Source organism: Branchiostoma floridae, chromosome 1, assembly GCF_000003815.2.
Source record: "Branchiostoma floridae strain S238N-H82 chromosome 1, Bfl_VNyyK, whole genome shotgun sequence".
NCBI lineage: Eukaryota > Metazoa > Chordata > Leptocardii > Amphioxiformes > Branchiostomatidae > Branchiostoma > Branchiostoma floridae.
In genome coordinates this window covers 5,778,091-5,798,267 of record NC_049979.1, presented here as the reverse complement: position 1 = coordinate 5,798,267, position 20,177 = coordinate 5,778,091, and the positions used below count along the sequence as shown (strand labels likewise).

At 44.7% G+C, this 20,177-nt stretch overlaps 2 protein-coding genes across 3 annotated transcripts in view; one reads left to right on the top strand and one right to left on the bottom strand.

The window, feature by feature from the left end:
- Positions 1 to 3,304: 3,304 nt before the first annotated feature.
- Positions 3,305 to 10,601, bottom strand: LOC118425622. Of its 2 annotated transcripts, XM_035834588.1 has the most exons (7): positions 9,894 to 10,601; positions 8,487 to 8,759; positions 7,937 to 8,023; positions 6,929 to 7,227; positions 6,437 to 6,635; positions 5,490 to 5,712; positions 3,305 to 4,748 (listed from the first exon to the last, which is right to left on the bottom strand). In XM_035834588.1, the coding sequence occupies exons 1-7, from the start codon at positions 10,177 to 10,179 to the stop codon at positions 4,667 to 4,669; spliced, it is 1,449 nt and encodes a 482-aa protein (XP_035690481.1). In that variant the 5' UTR covers positions 10,180 to 10,601; the 3' UTR covers positions 3,305 to 4,666. The 2 variants fall into 2 exon arrangements, with proteins under 2 accessions (XP_035690481.1, XP_035690489.1); XM_035834596.1 differs by lacking the exon at positions 8,487 to 8,759 and having other exon boundaries at positions 9,894 to 10,596.
- Positions 10,602 to 10,954: 353 nt separating this feature from the next.
- LOC118424861 (tetratricopeptide repeat protein 28-like) overlaps positions 10,955 to 20,177 on the top strand; it is a 9,549-nt gene continuing 326 nt past the window's right edge. The window contains exons 1-11 of the mRNA XM_035833671.1: positions 10,955 to 11,358; positions 12,283 to 12,386; positions 13,036 to 13,170; positions 13,841 to 14,205; positions 14,809 to 14,996; positions 15,516 to 15,698; positions 16,180 to 16,305; positions 16,872 to 16,993; positions 17,230 to 17,758; positions 18,158 to 18,382; positions 18,611 to 18,847. Coding sequence (XP_035689564.1) covers positions 11,229 to 11,358; positions 12,283 to 12,386; positions 13,036 to 13,170; positions 13,841 to 14,205; positions 14,809 to 14,996; positions 15,516 to 15,698; positions 16,180 to 16,305; positions 16,872 to 16,993; positions 17,230 to 17,758; positions 18,158 to 18,382; positions 18,611 to 18,847 — 2,344 coding nt within the window. The 5' untranslated portion in view covers positions 10,955 to 11,228. The remainder of the gene's footprint in view (positions 11,359 to 12,282; positions 12,387 to 13,035; positions 13,171 to 13,840; positions 14,206 to 14,808; positions 14,997 to 15,515; positions 15,699 to 16,179; positions 16,306 to 16,871; positions 16,994 to 17,229; positions 17,759 to 18,157; positions 18,383 to 18,610; positions 18,848 to 20,177) is intronic.

Sequence of the window (20,177 nt, the reverse complement as noted above, 5' to 3'; positions counted from 1 at the left end):
ATCGTGCATGTATAATGTGTTGTGTGATGCTGCATGCCGACTCTCACCTTCAGGTAGCTTCCATTTTTTGTAGTCCACCTGTGGCTCTACCTGTGGCACTGCCCGCGGTACTGCCCATGGGTCTGCCCGTGGCACTGCTAGCAGGACTGCAGTACTGCCCGTGGCACTGCTAGCAGGACTGCCCACGGTATTACTTAGCAGCCCCCAGGCTGGAAATGTTGCAGTATTCCCTCCCGATGGAAACGTGCAAAGTTTATCAGGGACAGTAGAGAGTTAAGGCTTGTGTGTCGGTGTGTTCTGTGTGCGGTAGTGGCAGACTTTCCTGTCTTCCTGGCATCAAAGCTTCTGTATCTGCAGAAGCCATAGTTTCTGTCTTCTGTATCCACTGAAGTCAAAGCTTCTGTGTCCGCAGAAGTCTTCTGTCTTCTGTATCCAAAGAAGTTGAACAGAAGCTTCCCTGACATGTCGATGAAGGTTACACATCCAGGTAAAACTATACTCAAGGTAACAGTTACTCAAGCAACTGGGTAGAGTTTGGAATTGGTCAGATGTTTCAGCCTTCAGATAATGTCCAATAATCGGTCAGATGTTGCAGGTAATGTCCAATAAAAGGTCAGATGTTGCAGGTAATGTCCAATAAAATGTCAGATGTTTCAGGTAATGTCCAGTAATCGGTCAGATGTTTCAGGTAATGTCCAGTAATCGGTCAGATGTTTCAGGTAATGTCCAGTAATGTCAGATGTATGTTTCAGTTAATGTCCAATAATCGGTCAGACGTTTCAGGTAATGTCCAGATGTTTCAGATACAGTCAAACCTGTATTAGGGGCCACCTCTACAGAGGGGCCACCTGTCCATAGTGGCCACTTTTTGTCGGTCCCTTGGGTATTTTATCTACAAGTTGCCACCTCTATACAGAGGCCACCTGTCTATAGTGGCCAAATTTGTCCGGTCCCTTGAGTGGCCGCTATAGACAGGTTTGACTGTAAAGTCCAGTAATCGGTCAAATGTTTGAGGTAATGTCCAGTAATTGGTCAGATGTTTCAGATAATGTCCAGTAATCGGTCAAATGTTTGAGGTAATGTCCAGTAATTGGTCAGATGTTTCAGATAATGTCCAGTAATCGGTCAAATGTTTGAGGTAATGTCCAGTAATTGGTCAGATGTTTCAGGTAATGTTGGACTCCTGTAATCAGTAATGTCCAGTGTCACTGAGGAAAGCCAGCGGTGAATGCTACCTGAAATGTTTACGAACCCATCCAGTTGCTTAAATAACTGCCCTCTTGAGAAGCTTCCCTGGTTGGAACCAGAGTCACGTGCTAATGAAAATGGTAAAAGTTTTGTTCGTGTTACTAAAAAGCGTGTAAAAAATGAGATGCCCTATTTTTGACTTGTGCAGTGGCCCGAGGTGTTCGCGGGTCGGCTCCACATCGTGAAGCTAGCAAACTAAAAAATTAATCAACATTCCATTTTCATTGGCAGGTCGATAGATTCCCTAACTCCATAGCTTACTTGACCAATCACGTTTTGATATGTGACGGCTGTTTAGCAATAACGTTTAGATTTGTGTATAGATGTTGTACATGTTCTGATGTAGATCTCTAAACTTAACAAATAATACACAAATATAAGGACTATAATGATGATTCCGATTATCCTGTAGTGTATATTAGCAGTGCTTACTTGATAGATGTAATGATTTGAGTGTTTTTTTAAGATCGTACAGAGATATGTCTTATTTTAGTTGTGATGTCAGATGAAGCATATTAGATAAAACAGACCCTGTGCCTTTGTAAATAATAGCAAATACTGCCCAGGCTTCCGGTCTCTGCTAAGTAGTTCAGTGCAATGTATGGATGTCGGACGGGGACATTTCTGGTTACACAGCAGAGGCCTGTACCTGGCTTACAGCTCCTGTACATGTACATGGAGACCTGGGTACGCTAATGACAAGTCTGGTACCATCCTCCATGGTTACTTACCATGGTTACCTTTTCACTAGCTTGGTGGTAAGCGAGCAAAATGCTGTAACTACGGAGGATGGTACCTCTGTATAGGTCAAAACGTAACAAACCTTCACTCCAAGTTGGGTGCAGGAGTCCAAGATGGAGGACTCCGCCCAAGGCTGGTGTTTGCGCCCATGTAACTTGAGTACAATCTGCCATGTTGGTTGGTTAGACCAGGAAGTTGCCTGGGCATTTCTTACTTTGGTCTATAATTACTGTCACGTAATTGTAAGAACAAACAGAAATGTTTAAGTCTGACTGTTCCAAGATCATCCAGTCATTATGGCAGACAGTCTTTAGAAAAAGAAATCAACTTACAACTTCCTCACAGCCCGCATGTGCGGTGCCTTGTGCAAGACTCGGTCCCGAGTCATGTGACTGGTATTCTAGGTCCCCTTATTATTAATGTACTCCATAATGTTAAATAGAGCTGTACATAGCTGCTGCAGTTAGACACGTAATCACAGGAAAACCTGACCTAGAGCTTCTCAGGGGCAAGTCGTGCCCGTCTTGTTGTCAGCCAAAGTAGTTGATTTGGCCGCTGTACAGACAGATGATACGCTGGAGATTTAGATGTGCTTTGTGTAGAGTTTACCCTGATGTGATGATATTATTTTCCAGAGAAAAAGTTATTGTACCTCAGAAGCGCAATTGTGCTGTCGTGCTGTGTCCGTGAGAGAAAGAAAATGCTTTATCAGCAAAATAAACTAGATGCCGCTGTAAATTAATGTGACAGTCGTTCGTTTTGCAAATCTAATAAATGTTGAGTAAACGAGAATGTCGTGTGGCTCTTTACTGGTCAGATGCAGCCTAATCTCCAAGCAGATCCTACGGTAAGCACCAGATAGTATAAAAAAATCTGCCATAGGAGTGAAGCCGGCCTAGGAGTGTACAGCTCTTGGCTGACTACACTCCTTGGCCAGTTTAGTACAATCGTGTGCCATCATAGGATCTGCTTGGAGATTAGTACAGCCCAAGTTCAGGTTCATGACCCACAATTCTGCCTTCTGTAAGAATGAGTTCACCTGAAGTAGAGAGTTAGCACTGAGTATCTTAAAACAAGTTTCCAAAAACAGCCCAGACGGGGCCCCGGTTTGGAAATATGACGTCAGCCTAACCAGGGATATGAACATGTTCAAACACGTGTTTCCTACTCCACAGAATTTTACCACCCCCATTACTAGTTTAACGCTTTCATGAATAAACAAAGGTTCAAACAAACAAATAATATAGAAGGGAGTTGGGTGCAGGCCAACATAATCCATTTCATATATAATTATGAGAATACATATCATTCTGTATTTATTCATAATTGCATAATTCATAATTGGATAAAACTAAAGTCCATGCATGTACTGTGATTACTACCACATAGATGTAAGATGGACCAGCAATCAGCACGTGAAAAATAATACTGATAAAACATGTACAAGTTTCTAATAAAAGTTCCAGAGGGCAAATTCAAACATGAGTCCAAGGAAAAAAGGATCTCACAAACTTTGGCACAAATCAAGATAGCAAAAACGACGCAACCGTGCTTATTTAAGTACCACCAACCCCCCACCCCACCACCATTTTTTTCTGCCCAATGATCCCAGTACATTCCTAGTATTCCTAAATTTTAGTATGTTGTGACATTTGTATAGTGACATAATATGATATGAATATAATGTGTAGAATGCAGTAAGTGTTAAACTACCTCAGTAAGATAATGATACATAATGACGAGCAGAGTTGGGTTTTCTTAAATACAGGTAAATCCATAAACCTTGGTCCAAGTTGGTCTTAAAAACATCTCACTCAATCTTTCCTGCAACGAGTGGAAAGAAGAGATTTCCAATGAACAAAACTATCAAACTACTGAAAGAAAAGATTCAGCAGCACATAATATTATATGTATATACAGCTGTTCAACTTGTCCCTGGAAGTTATGCACTTAGGAGACAACCAAATATAATTATGACTTACTTAAACACTTAATATTGGTGACTGGCTTTTCCCCCTCAGCTCTACAAGCCTTGATCCCACTTGATCCCACCATATTCATGTCATGCCTATACAACTTTTTCATGGGGCAGCCATGATAGATCTAATATGAGTTCAATGAGGCAAACAAAAGATTGTCCATCATAATTAGCAGTTCAACCAATGACAGCAATACAATCAGAAAATCAACCAATAGGAGAATGTCCGTCAAATAAATGCATTATTATGTTTTTATTTTGCATCTCTTAAGAAATCAGTCTACGCTGGTCTGAATTGCTGTAACATCTTTCGACGCATAACACTAGTTATGATATTTATTATTTGTTATATTGTGAAAATTTGTGTGGTTGGGGGGAAAACTAAATGGGACCTGGTTTTAGAAATAAGTTTTGTATGTTTTCCTCATTGACCTCGTCTTTGATCTATCATGGCCGCCGCGTGAGAAAGATGTATACAAGGTGATCCACGCCCTTCAAAAGTTACCCTGGCAAAACTCTTGCTTCAGTTTTACCCAGAAGCATTTCCTGGATCCATTCCCACACACACACACCCTCCCATCCTTACGTTTATATGACCCCTTTCAGTTCAGTCACACTGTCCACATGAATAAACAAAGGTTCAGACAAACAAGCTCTTCTGTCTAATCCCATGTTGCTGGGCCATGTTGCCAGTTGCCGCTAGTCTGGGATCGCCCTCGGCCGCTTGGACATCAGTGGTTTGACTGGAGCGCTGGAGACTTGTACCGTCGGGGCATCAGTTCTGAAACCAGACATCAGGTCAGTAGTGGCAAAATATCTATGAATTTAAAAATTGCAGCAAGTCTTACGTATTCACTAGTTATTTTGTGTCAGTCCGCCGGTTTAAGATTGAAGCAATTCTTGGCCGCCATGTTGGATCGCCTATGCTTGCATTTGAGACTGAAAAACACTAAGTCTTAGTATACAGGTTTTATAAGTTGACAATGATAGAATTGCGCTATGCTGTAATCTAGGAACCAACAGCTTCCATAGTTTTATCGCCCTGTCCTCTATGGAGACAAGGAAGGCATCAAGAACTTCCCCTTGCAGACTCCTAGCACGGGTGAACCAACATGGCGGCCAAGAATTGCTTTGATCTTGAAACCAGCGACTAACTCGAAATAACTGGCGAATACGTAAAACTTGCTGCGTTTTTTAAATTCATAATGTTTATATTAAACAATGTCTCCAGAGCGTCACACAACTTTGTCGCCCCATATCGCCCTCTCTCTGTAAATACTGGCAACACTATGTTGATCTGGTCTACAAGCACTAATGCTTTCATTTTGTACATACCATTAACACCATCCAGTCGTACCCATTCTGTATTATATATGTCTCCCGGTTTTTAATTGAATGTATTGTTATGGGCCTGTAGTGCCTGAAATAAAGAAGAATAATAATAATATATACTCTGCATATTAGAGTCGTTTGCGTTGTTTAGGCAGACCGCGTTGCTGTGAAACTGACTGGATTTAGTTACCTCGCTACGAGACGTAAGATCATGATGACTCGTTTCTCCTCATCCTTCTCCATCTCTGCCTCCACCTGCTCAAACTCCTGCCGGCTGACCCCCTGCAGAGCGGTTGCCCCCGACGACCAGTTTAGGGGCGTGTCACTGCGGAACGGCTCGTCCTCATCATCACTGGAGGAGTCGCTGCTGGATGTGTCGTCCCCGGCAACCTGGTCCCCTCCACGGTACGGATCTGAGGAGGGAAATCTGTAGCTTTTAGACCTCTTAAAGATTATTTTGTTTTTCATGTCATGAGACTCTTTTAAAAATCTTTAAAAAATAAAAATATAATTTTCTCAGGTATACATCCTTATTTTTTTCTTTTCCTTAAATTATCAGCTTATATCTTCATGTCAAAAGCTTTAAAAATGTGAATAATCTACTTTCTGGCCATTACCTCTGGCAGCCCATCACCATAAAGGGATTCTTGTTGATCTGAAGTTCCCAAAATTCATTATTATTTACCAGCCATACAGAGTGCTTCTGTGTACATTGCAACATTATAAGAAAAAACCCTTACCTTTCACCTTGGTCATCTCTTCTGTCATCTTCTCTGGAGAAAAGGAACAAAAACCTTTACCTTTCACCTTCAAGTCTTCTCTTCTCTCATCTTCTCTGGAGAAAAGGAACAAAAACCTTTACCTTTCACCTTGGTCATCAATTATGTCATCTTCTCCGGAGAAAAGGAACAAAAACCTTTACCTTTCACTTTGGTCCTCTCTTCTCTCATCTTCTCTGGAGAAAAGGAACAAAAACCTGTACCTTTTACCTTGGTTATCTCTTCTCTCATCTTCTCCAGAGTAAGGGTAACCTGGACCAGTCCGTTCTCCTCCTCCCCCCTCCATCATTATTATCTATCAGCCATAGAGTGACTTCAGTGTACATTGCAACATGAGAAAAGGAACAAAAACCCTTACCTTTCACCTTGGTCCTCTCTTCTCTCATCTTCTCCGGAGTGAAGGTGACCTGGACCAGTCCGTTCTCCTCCTCCCCCCTGCGGATGCCGGAGTCGGGCGGGGCCAGCCGCGTGCTGAAGAAGGTGAAGCACATCTGCTCCTCCTCCGGCCGCTCCAGCTCCACCTGCTGACCCGGCTCCAGACGCCACGTGCCCACGTCCTGCAGGCGGTTTTTTATTTAGTCTTGCATAATGTTAAGTTACATGCAAGTTAAAAAAACAAATTAATACGATAATATTTTGCCCATTCCATCCTCTGTGATGGACAAACAGTTTCAAGTCTACCAGCACGTTTTAGATGGTCTAGATTGCAAAATTTTCCGGGGTAGCATGCCCCCGAATAGGTTGGTACGTCACTGAGTAAAGAGACATTGATGGAAATGAAAAAAGGGTTCTGAGGAAAGGATTATCCCTTTATTCAGCAAATAAAATAAAATAAGCTGAAATTCTAAACCTTGCCATCGATGTCGAGCTGCGCCTCGCATGAGCTGAGATGGGAGTTGGTCAGCCGGATGCGGTAGGAGGAACCGTGGTCCATCTCCACAAACTCCTCTCCATCTATCTCATAGTGCCTCCCTCCCACAATCCCCACCCTGTACCCGCCCGTCTCCATGTAGTTCTGTGCTTTAGGCGAGACTCTCTGCTCCTTTATTCTCACAGCTCTCTGCCTGTGGTCTCCGACGGGATGGTTAGCCACGTTTGGGACGGACTCGCGCTGGTCTGTCCGTCCGTCTGCTGGTCCGTCTGCAGCAGCTGGTTTGGTTTGAATAAGAAAGTGGTATGGTGAAACCTGTCCGAGCAACCACCTGGCGCAGGCAACCACCTGCTGTCAAAGGCCACATTGAACCAGTCCCGTCCATTTTTACATACTATTTGTTAAGACCCCCTCCCAAGCAACCACCTGTCTTCCCCAAACAGCAATCACTTTTTACAGTCCCAAAGGGGCACTGAACCTGCCCTCACCAACCAAAATTGATTGACAGCAGCTAGCAGCCATTTTATATGCGGAATTATGTGGGCACAATTTCTTTGGACTTTGAGGCTTATTTTCCTTAGGTTTGTTATTTGTTACGTCTCGGTAATGTTAGTTAGTATCACATGTATATACATGAGCCAGGATTACCATTTCATGCATTGATCATCAGACCAACGCCCATCCGACCATCAACCAACTTGTCGGAAGCAACCACCTGTCCTCAGCAACCATTTTTGCTCAGTCCCTTGAGAGGTTGCTCAGGACAGGTTTGACTGTACTAGCTATAGTGAGCAATTATCTCACAGCTACATGTGAAAACATTAAACACAACCACTCAAGGTTCTTTTGAGGATGATGCCAAACTTTCATTTCCCTGACAGGTATTACAGTGACTGCTTTTCTAAACTTGAATTAAAAGAAAAAAGAATGAATAATGGTTTGGTGTGAATAATGTTGTTGATCCCACTTTGCCATGTGGTACCGTACCTGTGGTGGGTAACCCATTGAAGAGCGTCTGACAGGAGAGCGTCTGTGATTCTGACTGGACACTGAAGGGCTGGTGGAAGGACTTCCCTGCAGCACAGAAATGATAAAGATGCACTCAAACCTTGATATTTTTGGTTGTATCTACATGATTGATTTCTATAATACCAAACTTAATGGCTTATGTAACATCAAAAACAGGATGTAAATCTTAAATTTACAGAATTCCATCCATCCTTCCATTCATTCATTCCTACATTCCTCCCTTCATTCATCCCTTCATTCCTTCCTTCATTCATCCATTCATATATTCATTCATCCATCCATCCATCCATTCATTCATTCATCCATGAATCCATCCATGAATCCATCCATCCATCCATCCATCCATCCATCCATCCATCCATCCATCCATCCATCCATCCATCCATCCATCCATCCATCCATCCATCCATCCATCCATCCATCCATCCATCCATCCATCCATCCATCCATCCATTCCTCCTTCCTTCCTTCCTTCATTCCTAAGGGATATGACAACAGGAAGCCTTACCTTCCTCCTGCACAGGAGGCTGTGTGTAGACATGACCTTCATGTGCGCAAGTCTGCTGGGTGGACTGGACTGGGGGTGGGCTGGACTGACACTGGACTGGGTGTAGGCTGGACTGGCACTGGACTGGGGGTAGGCTGGACTGGCACTGGACTGGGGGTAGGCTGGACTGGCACTGAATGGGGGCTGAGGTACCAGTAGACTGGGTCCAGATGGGGGATAGGGTGGACTCACACTGGGTGGGGGGCGGAGTGATCTTACCGCATCCCAATGCAGCTGAAGGAAAATTTTTCGATAGTTTCAATCTGTAGAGGATGTGAGTCACAAACTTTAAAAATTACTTCTGTCCTGCGTTCTGTGATGATTTATAGTTTTGTTCAAATATGATTTAAGACCGTGAAGCTCAGGTGTTTTATAGATGTTAGACTTTATATGAAAGTCAGAAGTAAATCGCCAGATTCTAACTTGCACTCTGGTCTTCTTGTCACATGTGTGTTTGCCTAGGCCATGTGTGTGTGTGTAAGTGTATGTGTGTGTGTGTATGTGTGTGTAAGAGTATGTGTGTGCCTGTATGTGTGTTTGTGTGTGTGTATGTTTGTATGTGTATGTGTGTGTTTGTGTGTGCGTGTTTGTATGTATGTGTTTGTATGTGTGTGAGAGTGTGTTTGTATGTGTGTGTGTGTGTGTGTGTGTGTGTGTTTATTTGTGTGTGACTGTGTATGTGTGTGTGTGTGTGTTTATTTGTGTGTGACTGTGTGTGTGTGTGTTTGTGTATATGTGTGTGTGTGTATGTGTTTGTGTGTGTTTGTGTGTGCATATGAGTGTGATAAGGTTGTCAACTTGTTATTTTGGTGGAGATGATGGAGGAAATTATGCAAATAAGCTCCTTATTTACATAAAATATTAATACATTTTATGTAAATAAGGAGCTTATTTGCATAATTTATGACACAGAATTTCGCACATTACATATAAGTCATAAAACTTTAAGGTTAGAACAATTTGGCAAAGATACGTGGTCGTGAAACTCACACAGTTAGAAATGCACTTTTCAGACCTGGCACTTACCTACCCACCCTGTACAGCAACTTGGCGTAATGTTATTAGTCACATGAAGGGACGGCAATAAATCCAGAGGACTGCCAGGAACAGGCCTTGTGACTTTTTTATTGCTAAGCAGCCAGGTCCTTGTATGAAACCAACACCAAATCCAAATCCCCACGGGGCTACTTTGAAAGGCCATATCTGAGAAATGGAAGGTCCGATTGTCGCTCTCTAACTTTCTATCTGACAATACAGATGTTTAGTTTCCCGTGGGTCCCTGGATTTTTCTCCTAGAAATCCTAATTATAGAATTGCTGGAACCCCTAGCAAATGTGAAAGTAACAAACTTAACGTTAACTTTTTTACCTTCCCGTTTGGTTTGGTATTCCTCCACCAGCCTGACCAGGTCCTGCCGGTCCAGTTTGTCCAGCAGGTCCGTGAGTAAGTCCGTCCGTCCGTCTGTCAGTAGCCCCGCTTTCTCCAGATGTTCCCAGAGGTCCAGACACGACCGCGCCTCCTCCCGCCTCCTCTCGCTGACGTGGTCCCTCAGCAGGTGCTTCATGTCCGCCAGCTCCTGCCCCGAGACCTGCCCCGACAGCCGCTGCAGCAGCGCGCGGAAGGGGCTGATGCTCGCTCGGGCCGAGACGCTCATAGTGCCGCACAGACTGAACGCGTTACGGGCTCTCGGCACAGACTCAACGGGCTCTCCTGGAAACACCTGCAGTAACTCTCACCTAGAGAGACAATGATTATTGTCTCGAAACTGGACCAAGTGACACCAGGCACCAAGAGACTAAGTCTAGCGAAATAATAGACGTTAGCAAGGACAACAACAAAAAAGTGCTGAACTGCGTAGCGCGGCTGTTCTGTGGAGAACTCTCGAACTTGTTAAGGCCAAGTACAGACTGACGTGTTTGTCACAGAAAGTGAAACACGCTTATGACCATACAACACACAGTGTAACAATCCGCGACCCTCGAAACTTCCGGTTACGCGTTTACGTCCTAAAGTAGCGCGACAAACAAATCCTTCAAAAAGTTTTCAACAGCATTGTTAACGTTACATGATCAACGAAGAAGCTGCTTAAACTGTATAGAAAAGTTTATTTTCTATTTTTCTATGCGCTTACATTTCGATTGTTAACTGATATATTGTCAACTAATATTCTTGCGCCTTTCCGGGCGAGCAGGTTGCAGTGCACTTGTACACAGCCGCATGACGTAATCGCCTGCTTTAAGCCACTCCCTCATTTCATTTTCTAAAGAAACTCGAGGATTTCAACGAGTTCAATAAATATTAATAAACGTAAACGCCGCAACACTATCCCGGGTATATAAATGAATGTGGGGCAAAAACACCGCAATCAAAAGCTGTGTAAGTATTAAATACTTGCTATAAAAAATGATATTTTACTTCAAGTAGAGGTGGGGATTCCCGCATGACACAACGTTGACCTTAACCCGGGAAATCCCCGGAACGGCATTACAACTCAGTACCCAGGCTAGGGACACAAACACGGCCGTTTAGAGAAAGCGCAGATCCAACGCTTTTTAATAGATATATAGATAGCAGCGACTCTCTACATGTATTTTGTCGCTGTCTTAGTATCATTTGTTCTGGCAGTGTGTGGGGTTTTACTATCATCGATCTAAATCACGCTTTGTTTGGGAAACTTGCCAGCCATTCGGAAGTGCTAGTACCATGGAGGACCTGCCCGTGGACAGCGCTACGCGTGAGCTGGTCTGGGGGAAGATGGAAGAGATCGAGTTACACCTGCAGAAACTCAGGAACGCCCTTCTAGACGGAACCTTGGGCCGAACTCACGGAACAGGTGGGAAGTTGACCCGACTCCTCAGGACTATAGTCGGTGTCAAGTTTCATGTTCTTATGTTTTTGTTTTGATCTGTCATTGACTTTTCCCAAACAATGTCCGAGAAACATGACATATTGTTGTGGCAAGCCTTGGTTGTGGTAATGTTTGGGGAGATTCAGCGGTCAGAGAAAATGCAGGGGTGGGTGTAAAGACTCCACGGTTTTATACTACACTGTATATGATTCTTCCTTCTTTCACTTTCTGCAAGGATGTTGCCTTGTGCAATACTTCCGTGAAAAATGCATAGTTTATGGCCTGTCTGTATATGTGTGTGTCACAATGTCTGCATTTTGTGATCAACATAACATTTCGGCCCCTTGGTGTGTACCTTTGGTACTGCAGCAGAATCTCTAGTTTTGGTATCTCTTGCCTAGACATGCTATGGTGTTGTTCTTTTGGTGTTAGGATGCTTTTCTTCAAGTGGTGCAGTTAGCTTGAACACAATGAGATGCAATTTATGGAGACTGCGTTTGTATTGTGTTTTCCACAAAAGGACTTTATCATACGTGGCAAACATGATTTATGACAGGTGACACATCTACAGATACTAATTATGCAAATGAGGGCATAATTTGCATAATCAACGCATTGTTTATTTGTGATAAATGGTGGGAATTCGGGACATTTAGATTATGTAAATGTGCATATAATTTGCATAATTTATGATATGAAATGTAAACATACCATTCTGCCAAAGTAAGGTACTTTTCAGGTAAAATTTTGGTAGGGAAGACCATCATTCAAAATTGAATATGCTAATAACAGCCTTATTTTTATCAACAATGACACACGATAGAACAATGGTTCTACAAACTTTGCACTGCCCTATCACCATGGTAACCTCTTTATTTTCTGCACAATTTTGCAACTCTTCTTCAACAGCTGAAATCCTGCACGAAATACAAGGACTGATGGGAAGGAATCTTCCGTTGGCGTCCCGTATCCTCGACACGTTAGCGAAGGATGAAGCCATGGAAACGACACAGGTGAGTTTCCTATGGACAGGAGATGATAACCTTGCCACATGATATTACAGTTTAAAAAGATAAGTTGGTTTAAGTCCAATAGCTGAAGGCAGTGGCTGAGTTTGTTATCCACTGTGTCAAGGCGAAGAAATTGTGAGACAGAGCCCAACCCTCTCCTTCCATTGCCGTTTTACACCTCCCCAACAGAAGCCAGGCAACCATTTACACTTGAGTGAAGTTATGTAAATTTGGCATAGCAAGAGTGGCATGTCAGATAGAGGATATGACCTCTGGGTTCTGGCACCATAATTGTTATGCTAACACCATCATATCACAAGTACATGATTGTATGCTTTAGGGAAAACCTAACCTGGGTACCATCCTCATGAGTGACCTACAGATTTTCTCACATCAACCACTATCATAGTAGTGCACTCTGAGCACAGGCACGACAGGTGACAACTACCTGTTACACAGACATGAACAGATGAAGATAGATTGTCCTCTGGGAGGGACGTAAAACGGGGGTCCCGTGCTCAAGGAGGTCATTACTCAACACATTGGGTACCTACTGGCTGGCAAAATACACCAGATATTATTATTATTAGTAGCAGTATCATAGATAATACAACTTTGTTCCACCTTTTCTGCCCTCCCCTTGATGCAATAGAAACTGGTATATCTCCATCTGAAGCTCGAGATCGCCATGGCAACAGGTCCACTGGAGGATGGACTGGAAGCTGCCAATCAAGCATATCTCCTAGGAACAACTCAGCCCAACATTCCACCAAGGGCGCTGTTCAGGGTGAGGCTGGAGTATTTCAATCCCGACAGGGGGAAAACTTATTTCTGGACAAAGAAAGCAGCATCTAATAGAGCAAATTCATTGTACAACAATTCTCATCTGTGAGCGTAACGCTAGATCACCTTTATCCATGTGGTAACTTATATCCGTTGTTTTAAAAAACGGTATTTAGGGATATCGAATCAATGACGGTGGTTTTAAACTGCAATATTTTGAAAATACATATTGTGTATTGCAATTTGTTGTCATAGACCATTGACTTGATATCCCTAAAGAACATGTTTTCAAAAACAACAGATATAGGTTACCCCGTTTATAGATAAAGGTGAAGTAGCGTTATACTTTTAAGATGTATGGTGACCTTACCCAAGAGGATTTTATGGCAAATATGAGAGGCATCCTTCCCGTTTGTTGGTTTCAATTCATTGTGTCCAACATAGATGGACTGCAGATCAGTTCGTATATTAAAGCTTCAGCATCGCCCGAGTCCTAATCTTATTTGTTGCCGTAACAATACAAAATGGTTAGAAATCTCGTATCACTTGGTGGTTTATTCAGGGGTTACAGACTGCACGTCAACAATAGCACACCTCAGGTGGAGACATTTCTTGATGAATGTCTTCATTTCTTTATCTGGCAAACAGCACTAATCAGGACCCTTTCTGCCCAGGCCTGCCTGGATGCTGGCGATGCTCATCGAGTTTGTGGACTCCTGGACGAGGCCCGGCATTTCTACAGCCAGGCACGGGAAGTGGCGACCCACGCAGACTTCACACTGGATGTAGCAACCCACACGGACCTCACACGGGATGTAGCGACCCACACGGACCTCACATGGGATGTAGCGACCCACACAAACCCTGCCATGGACCCTGCGGATGCGGCAGTCCTGGCTGATATCCACCTGGGTATCCTGCTACTGGCCAGCGGGCACCTGAACATGGCTATACAGGACACCTTCCTCCCCCTGCTGCAGAGGGACTTGGGGCAGTACAGCAGGGGGTTGCTCCTGCAACACCTGGGGAATGCTTACAGGTGAGGTGCTACAGGTGAGGTGCTACAGGTGAGGCAGCACAGGTAAGGCACTATATATGAGGTACAGGTGAGGCAGAACAGAAAGGGGCTGCTCCTGCAACACAATTGGGGAACGCTTACAGGTGAGTCACTACAGGTGGGGTGCCACAGGTGAGGCAGTACAGGTGAGATGGTACAGGTGAGGCACTACAGGTGAGGTGCTACAGGCGAGGTGCTACAGGTGAGGCAGTACAGGTGAGATGGTACAGGTGAGGCACTACAGATGAGGTACTATAGGTGAGGGAGTACAACAGGTAAGGCAGTACTGCAGTACAGGGGACTGCTGCTGTAATACCTGATGAATGCTTACAGGTGAGTCACTACAGGTGAGGTACTGCAGGTGAGGCATCACAACAGGGAAGGCAGTACAGGGGGCTGCTGCTGTAATACCTATGGACCACTTACAGGTATAAGGAGGGCAGTAAAATAGCGTATATGTTATATCCGTCTGTTCATGTCAGTGTCGTGTTCATCACACATTTGTAGACTTCCATTTTAAGAGTTCATGGTCAAGATTTGAAAATGTGTAGCTGATTCCTGTTTGCTGTTTTTCCTTCTCCTCAGGTCCGCTGCGGACTGGGGCCCTGCGAAGGACCACCTGAGGGAGGCTGTTTCCATAGCAACAGCCCTGGGAGACGAGATCCAGGCAGCTGGTCGCTATGGAGACCTGGGGAACGTGTACCGGTCGGAGGGCCGCACCGCAGAGGCACTACAGGAGCAGGAGAAACAGTACAGCTTCGCTTTACGGAGAGGTTGTTGTTGTTGTTGTTTTCCTTGTGTATAGTGCCTAGTGGCACAAACATTGTAGGACAGCGTGTTTCCTTGCTTCAGCAGCAGGGCAATATTTAAAAAAAAATCATTTTTGTACAGGCTTTTGAAACATGTTTGAGGCACCTAATCTCTATATAATAATGACCCCCATTTTATGCCCCTCCTGAAAGGTAGTGCTGCTCCAACTGAAGATGCTCTTCCCAGGATTTGGAGAAACAAAAATTCTACATTCTGGGAGACAGCCTGAGGGAACACTAGTGGTTTCTTTGATTACTAAGGCTCTTGGTCTATGAATCTTGGGAAAGAATATCACATACATGTAGATATGTTAAACATTATCACAGAAACAACGCTTTTTCCACTGATGTAATGTAATAATTGTAAGTCCTCTCGCAAGAATATCTCATTCCTATACATGTTGATTGTCCATGATTTCATCTAGAAATGATGATTGTGATGAACTCACCTAATTTCATCACATTCAATGTTCCTGTTCCCAGGTGACCTGAGTGGTCTGTGCACAGCCTGCTTCAACAAAGGGTTCACCTTCTACTCCATGAAGCCTGTTCCAGACTACCAGCAGGCTCTGGTATACCTTACACTGCAGCTGCTGCTGGCCAGGCGGCTGGGTGACCCAGGCATGCAGGGCAAGGCACTCAACTGTCTGGGGAAAGTCTACACAGGTCAGTACATCATATAATCATCCAGTCATAGTTCAGAGTCTAGCCCTTGTTACACCCAACTACAACATGGTGGCAGTGGTGGGATACACATTACGTATATGCACATATATAGGGCAAGGCACTGAACTGTCTGGGGAAAGTCTACACAGGTCAGTACTATGGCAAGGCATGCAACTGTCTGGGGAAAGTCTACACAGGTCAGTACCAAGGCATTCAACTGTTTGGGGAAAGTCTACACAGGTCAGTACATCATCCATAAATATCCAGTTATAGTTTAGGTCGTAGTTACACCCAACCACAACATGGTGGCAGTGGTGGGATACAAGCTACTAGTAGGTTCCAATCAGTGTGCTTGCATGATGATAAAATAACTACTTAGGTGACAATAAATATGCCTGATGATTAAGTAATTTTTCAAAACTACTTTTGTCCAGCTTGTGCATATAACAGATGTATCTGATACATGTATTTTTGCTTGTAGGGATGCAGCAGCCAGATCAGGCTGTCGTCCTGCTGAAACAAACCATCGAGCTGATCCACAGCACAGGCAATGTTGCAGGGGAGGGCATGGCACATGGAAACCTGGGCACAGCATACAGGGATCTGGGTAGGCACATGGGCACAGCATACAGGGATCTGGGAAGGCATATAGGCACAGCATACATGCAGGGATCTTGGTAGGCACATGGGCACAGCATACAGGGATCTGGGTAGGCACATGGGCACAGCATACAGGGATCTGGATAGGCAAATGGGAACCTGGGCACAGTGTATAGGGATCTGGGTAGGCAGTGGGCACAGCATACAGGGATCTGGGTAGGAACCTGGGCACAGCGTACAGGGATCTGGGTAGGCACATAGGTACAGCATACAGGGATCTGGGTAGGCACGTGGGTACAGCATACAGGGATCTGGGTAGGCACAGGGGCACAGCATACAGAGAATTGGGCACAGCATACAGGGATCTGGGTAGGCACATGAGAACAGCATACAGGGATCTGGGTAGGCACATGGGCACAGCATACTGCCATACAAGGATCAGGGTAGGAACGTAACGTATAGGGAGAGAACCAAAGTAGACGATTGTGATAAAATTACCGCCTAACACTAAGTATTGTGGCTGATTTCAAATGTGTAGTTTTCAGAGTTAAGTCTTGGCTTTCCACCTTCCAGGCCGGTATGAAGAAGCCATTGAGAACCACCAGATGTACCTGAGTAATGCCGACAGCAGGGACGATGTGGGTGGGGTGGCCATCATGCAGAGGGAGCTCGCTCTGGACTATCTATTCAACAAGGTTTGGGGCATTTAAGTGTTTTGACTGTGATGTGATTCACATAACCAAACCTTACAAACATGCTGCCAAAACTACAGAGAAGGCTGTCATAATCTCTGTGTTGCTGTTAATTAGGCCCACCTGTGCTGTTGTTTGTCAGGTCCACATGTGTTGTTGTTAATTAGACCCACCTGTGTTGTTGTTTATCAGACTCACCTACATTGTGGCTGGTTTAATCTTCCTTGCTTTTCTGACAGGACTATGAGATGGCAGAAAGATCCATTCGGGATGCTGTTGTTACCCTGGAGAGGATCAGAGGAAAGCTCGGTCCGGAGGATTCCTCACGAATCGCACACAATGAGAAGGACCAAGTCGACGCCTACAACATCCTCCTGCACATCCTGGTCCTCCAGGGGAAATCCCAGGATGCACTGGTCATGGCAGAGAAGGGCAGGGGTCGTGCCCTTGCAGATCTCATGAGCGCCAAGGTCGAACAAACGGAACAGGAGCCTGTCACAGTTATCAAGGGCATCGCAGACATCAGAACCCTGGCAGCAGAACTGCACACCACCATCGTGTTCTACTCTGTGGTGACCGAACAGCGTCCGTACAGCGTGGGTGAGAGGTGGGTGTACTCCTGGGTGGTGAACCCAGGAGAGCAGGAGGTGCACTTCACCAGGACTCCACTAGAGGGAGACACGGTCCAGGTGGACAGGACAGAGCTGGACCAGGGGTACTACGACACCCTGCTCCGGTCCATGGGGGACTTGTCGGTAGGGGATGCAGGTAAGAAAGAGAGTGATTACCTGACAGTGTGCTTTACAGGTTACAAGCACATGATGACAATTTTGTACTCTGACGGGGCAGGGCAGTCATATGGATGTATCTCTTACATCAGGACTACAGGAACTACACAAACAGTAAGCTACTACAATTACTGTAGTGACTACTACACTACAACTACTACAGATCCTTGCCTAAAATGCTGCCTCCTGATCATAAGCATTAATTATATTTAAGGTAATAGATTCAATGTTATCTTCTGTATCTTCTGAATTTCATGCGTATTATGATCGTCATCACAAACAGAAGAACAAAGGGCCCTGGCCTGATGATCTGGTCTCAGGAACATGAACAATTCACATGTTTTAAGACATAAAATTCATCTGGCTGTTCACTTGTTAGAAGGAATCCAAGGTGATGACAGTGAGGACACGTCAGACGACTCTGAGGATGATGATCTGGAACGTGTGCTTGCCCTGAAAGTGAGGTCCACACAGCAGACTCGGGAACACCGGTGGGAGACACAGCTGCGTGCAGACTACGACATCCTCATCAAACCTGTCGACCAGTTTCTCCCAACTCAGGCTGGACAGGAAGCAGCACCCAAGATTACCTTCATTCCTCATGGTGAATACTGTCAGGCTCAGGCCTCAGATTATCGTGATATCAACACTTCTTTTTTTTGCTATGTGCATGTAATATAATTGATGTCACCAACATTTATTGACAGTAAGTGAAAAGGTTTTTTTGTAGCACGAAATATAAGTGCAGAGGAGGTGGGGTGGTTTAAGACAGTAGGATCGATCTATAGCTGCCGTTAAACCTGCCGTCAAACCTGCTGTTCTTCCTTCACAGGTTTCCTGTTCAGTGTCCCATTCTGTGCCCTGATGGATGCAGATGGAGCGCACCTGGTGGAGAAATACGCCGTCTCCCTCGCCCCGTCCATGCAGGTGCTGCAGCTGTCCCACCAGCAGCTGCAGAACCACCGGAGCTCCCAGCTGAACACCAGCAGTCGAACCGCAGAGCTCTATGCGCATCCGTTCTGCGCAGCCTTCTCTGGACAGGTCATAAGCCAGAACGCAGTTTGTCCTGGTTTGACCCTGCTGCATGCGTATAAACAACTGCCTGTTGTGCAACAAAAAGACCTCAGACCTACATAATGTTTATACTTTTTCACATCTACAGGATTTGCCCAGCACAGCCATGTGGATATTTATTGCATTGCAAAAGTTCAGCCAACGTTGTGGCCCCTCGAAAAAAAGCAATTTTCGGTCTGTGTATTTGTGATTATCTTTTCTCCAGTTGGCCGGGACACAATCAGTTTTGTCCACAGTCGGACAGTCCAGTTCCTCACCTTTACATTGATACCAAACTTGAAGGGTAAATTTTAGGAGAAACGGTTTTGCCCCCAAAAAAACTACAGCCATGTCAAATTCCCCGGCGTCTTTTTTCGAATGAGAAACCGCACACACTGATCTTTCACTATGCTTTACAAAACTCAGCCATGATGTTTTGACATCATTACGCTTGCACATGAATCCTACTTATTCTGGCTTCTGGATAATGTTAGTTTTATTTTGGTGGGCTTCCCGAAATCTATTTGCGACGGCAAGACTTGAGCCGTTAGTTATATCAACTTTTCCAAATGCTGGTTGAACTTGCAACATTAGGCCTGACCCCCGCGGCACGAACATGGAACGTACCGGCTGGGTTCCACCGTTCGAACCCAGGTTCGGACCAGGAGTTCGAAACAGATTGACTAAAAATATGATGAATCTTAAAAACTCTTACTTTGTACTAAAACTCTGTGTCTATGTGTGTTTGATTATCATCATGCCACTTATTATATTGCATGTGACAGCCGCACCCATTCAGATTCTTGTACCAAGAAATGGGGTCTGTGACACAATGCGAAATGTACAAAAATTGGGTCCGTCCGCAGGGTAGTGTGCTTGGGTAGCTACAACCAGACTGAAACTTCCCCACTGTGATTTGCGCATGTTCGCAGTTAATTTGGGGGCAAAACCGTTTCTCCTAAAATCTACCCTTCAAGTTTGGTATCAATGTAAAGGTGAGGAACTGGACTGTCCGACTGTGGACAAAACTGATTGTGCCCCGGCCAACTGGAGAAAAGATAATCACAAATACACAGACCGAAAATTGCTTTTTTTCGAGGGGCCACAACGTTGGCTGATCTTTTACAATGCAATGAATATCCACATGGCTGTGCTGGGCAAATCCTGTAGATACGAAAAAGTATAGACATTACGTATATCTAAGGTGTCTTTGTTGCAAAATAAGCTGTAGTTTACACCCATGCAGCGGGGTCAGTCAGTGACCCGGCGTAAGCCGTATTTCAGAGAATAACGCGTTCTACGGTGACCTGCGGTTCGACTGCCAGCGTGCTGGCGGTCGGGAACCC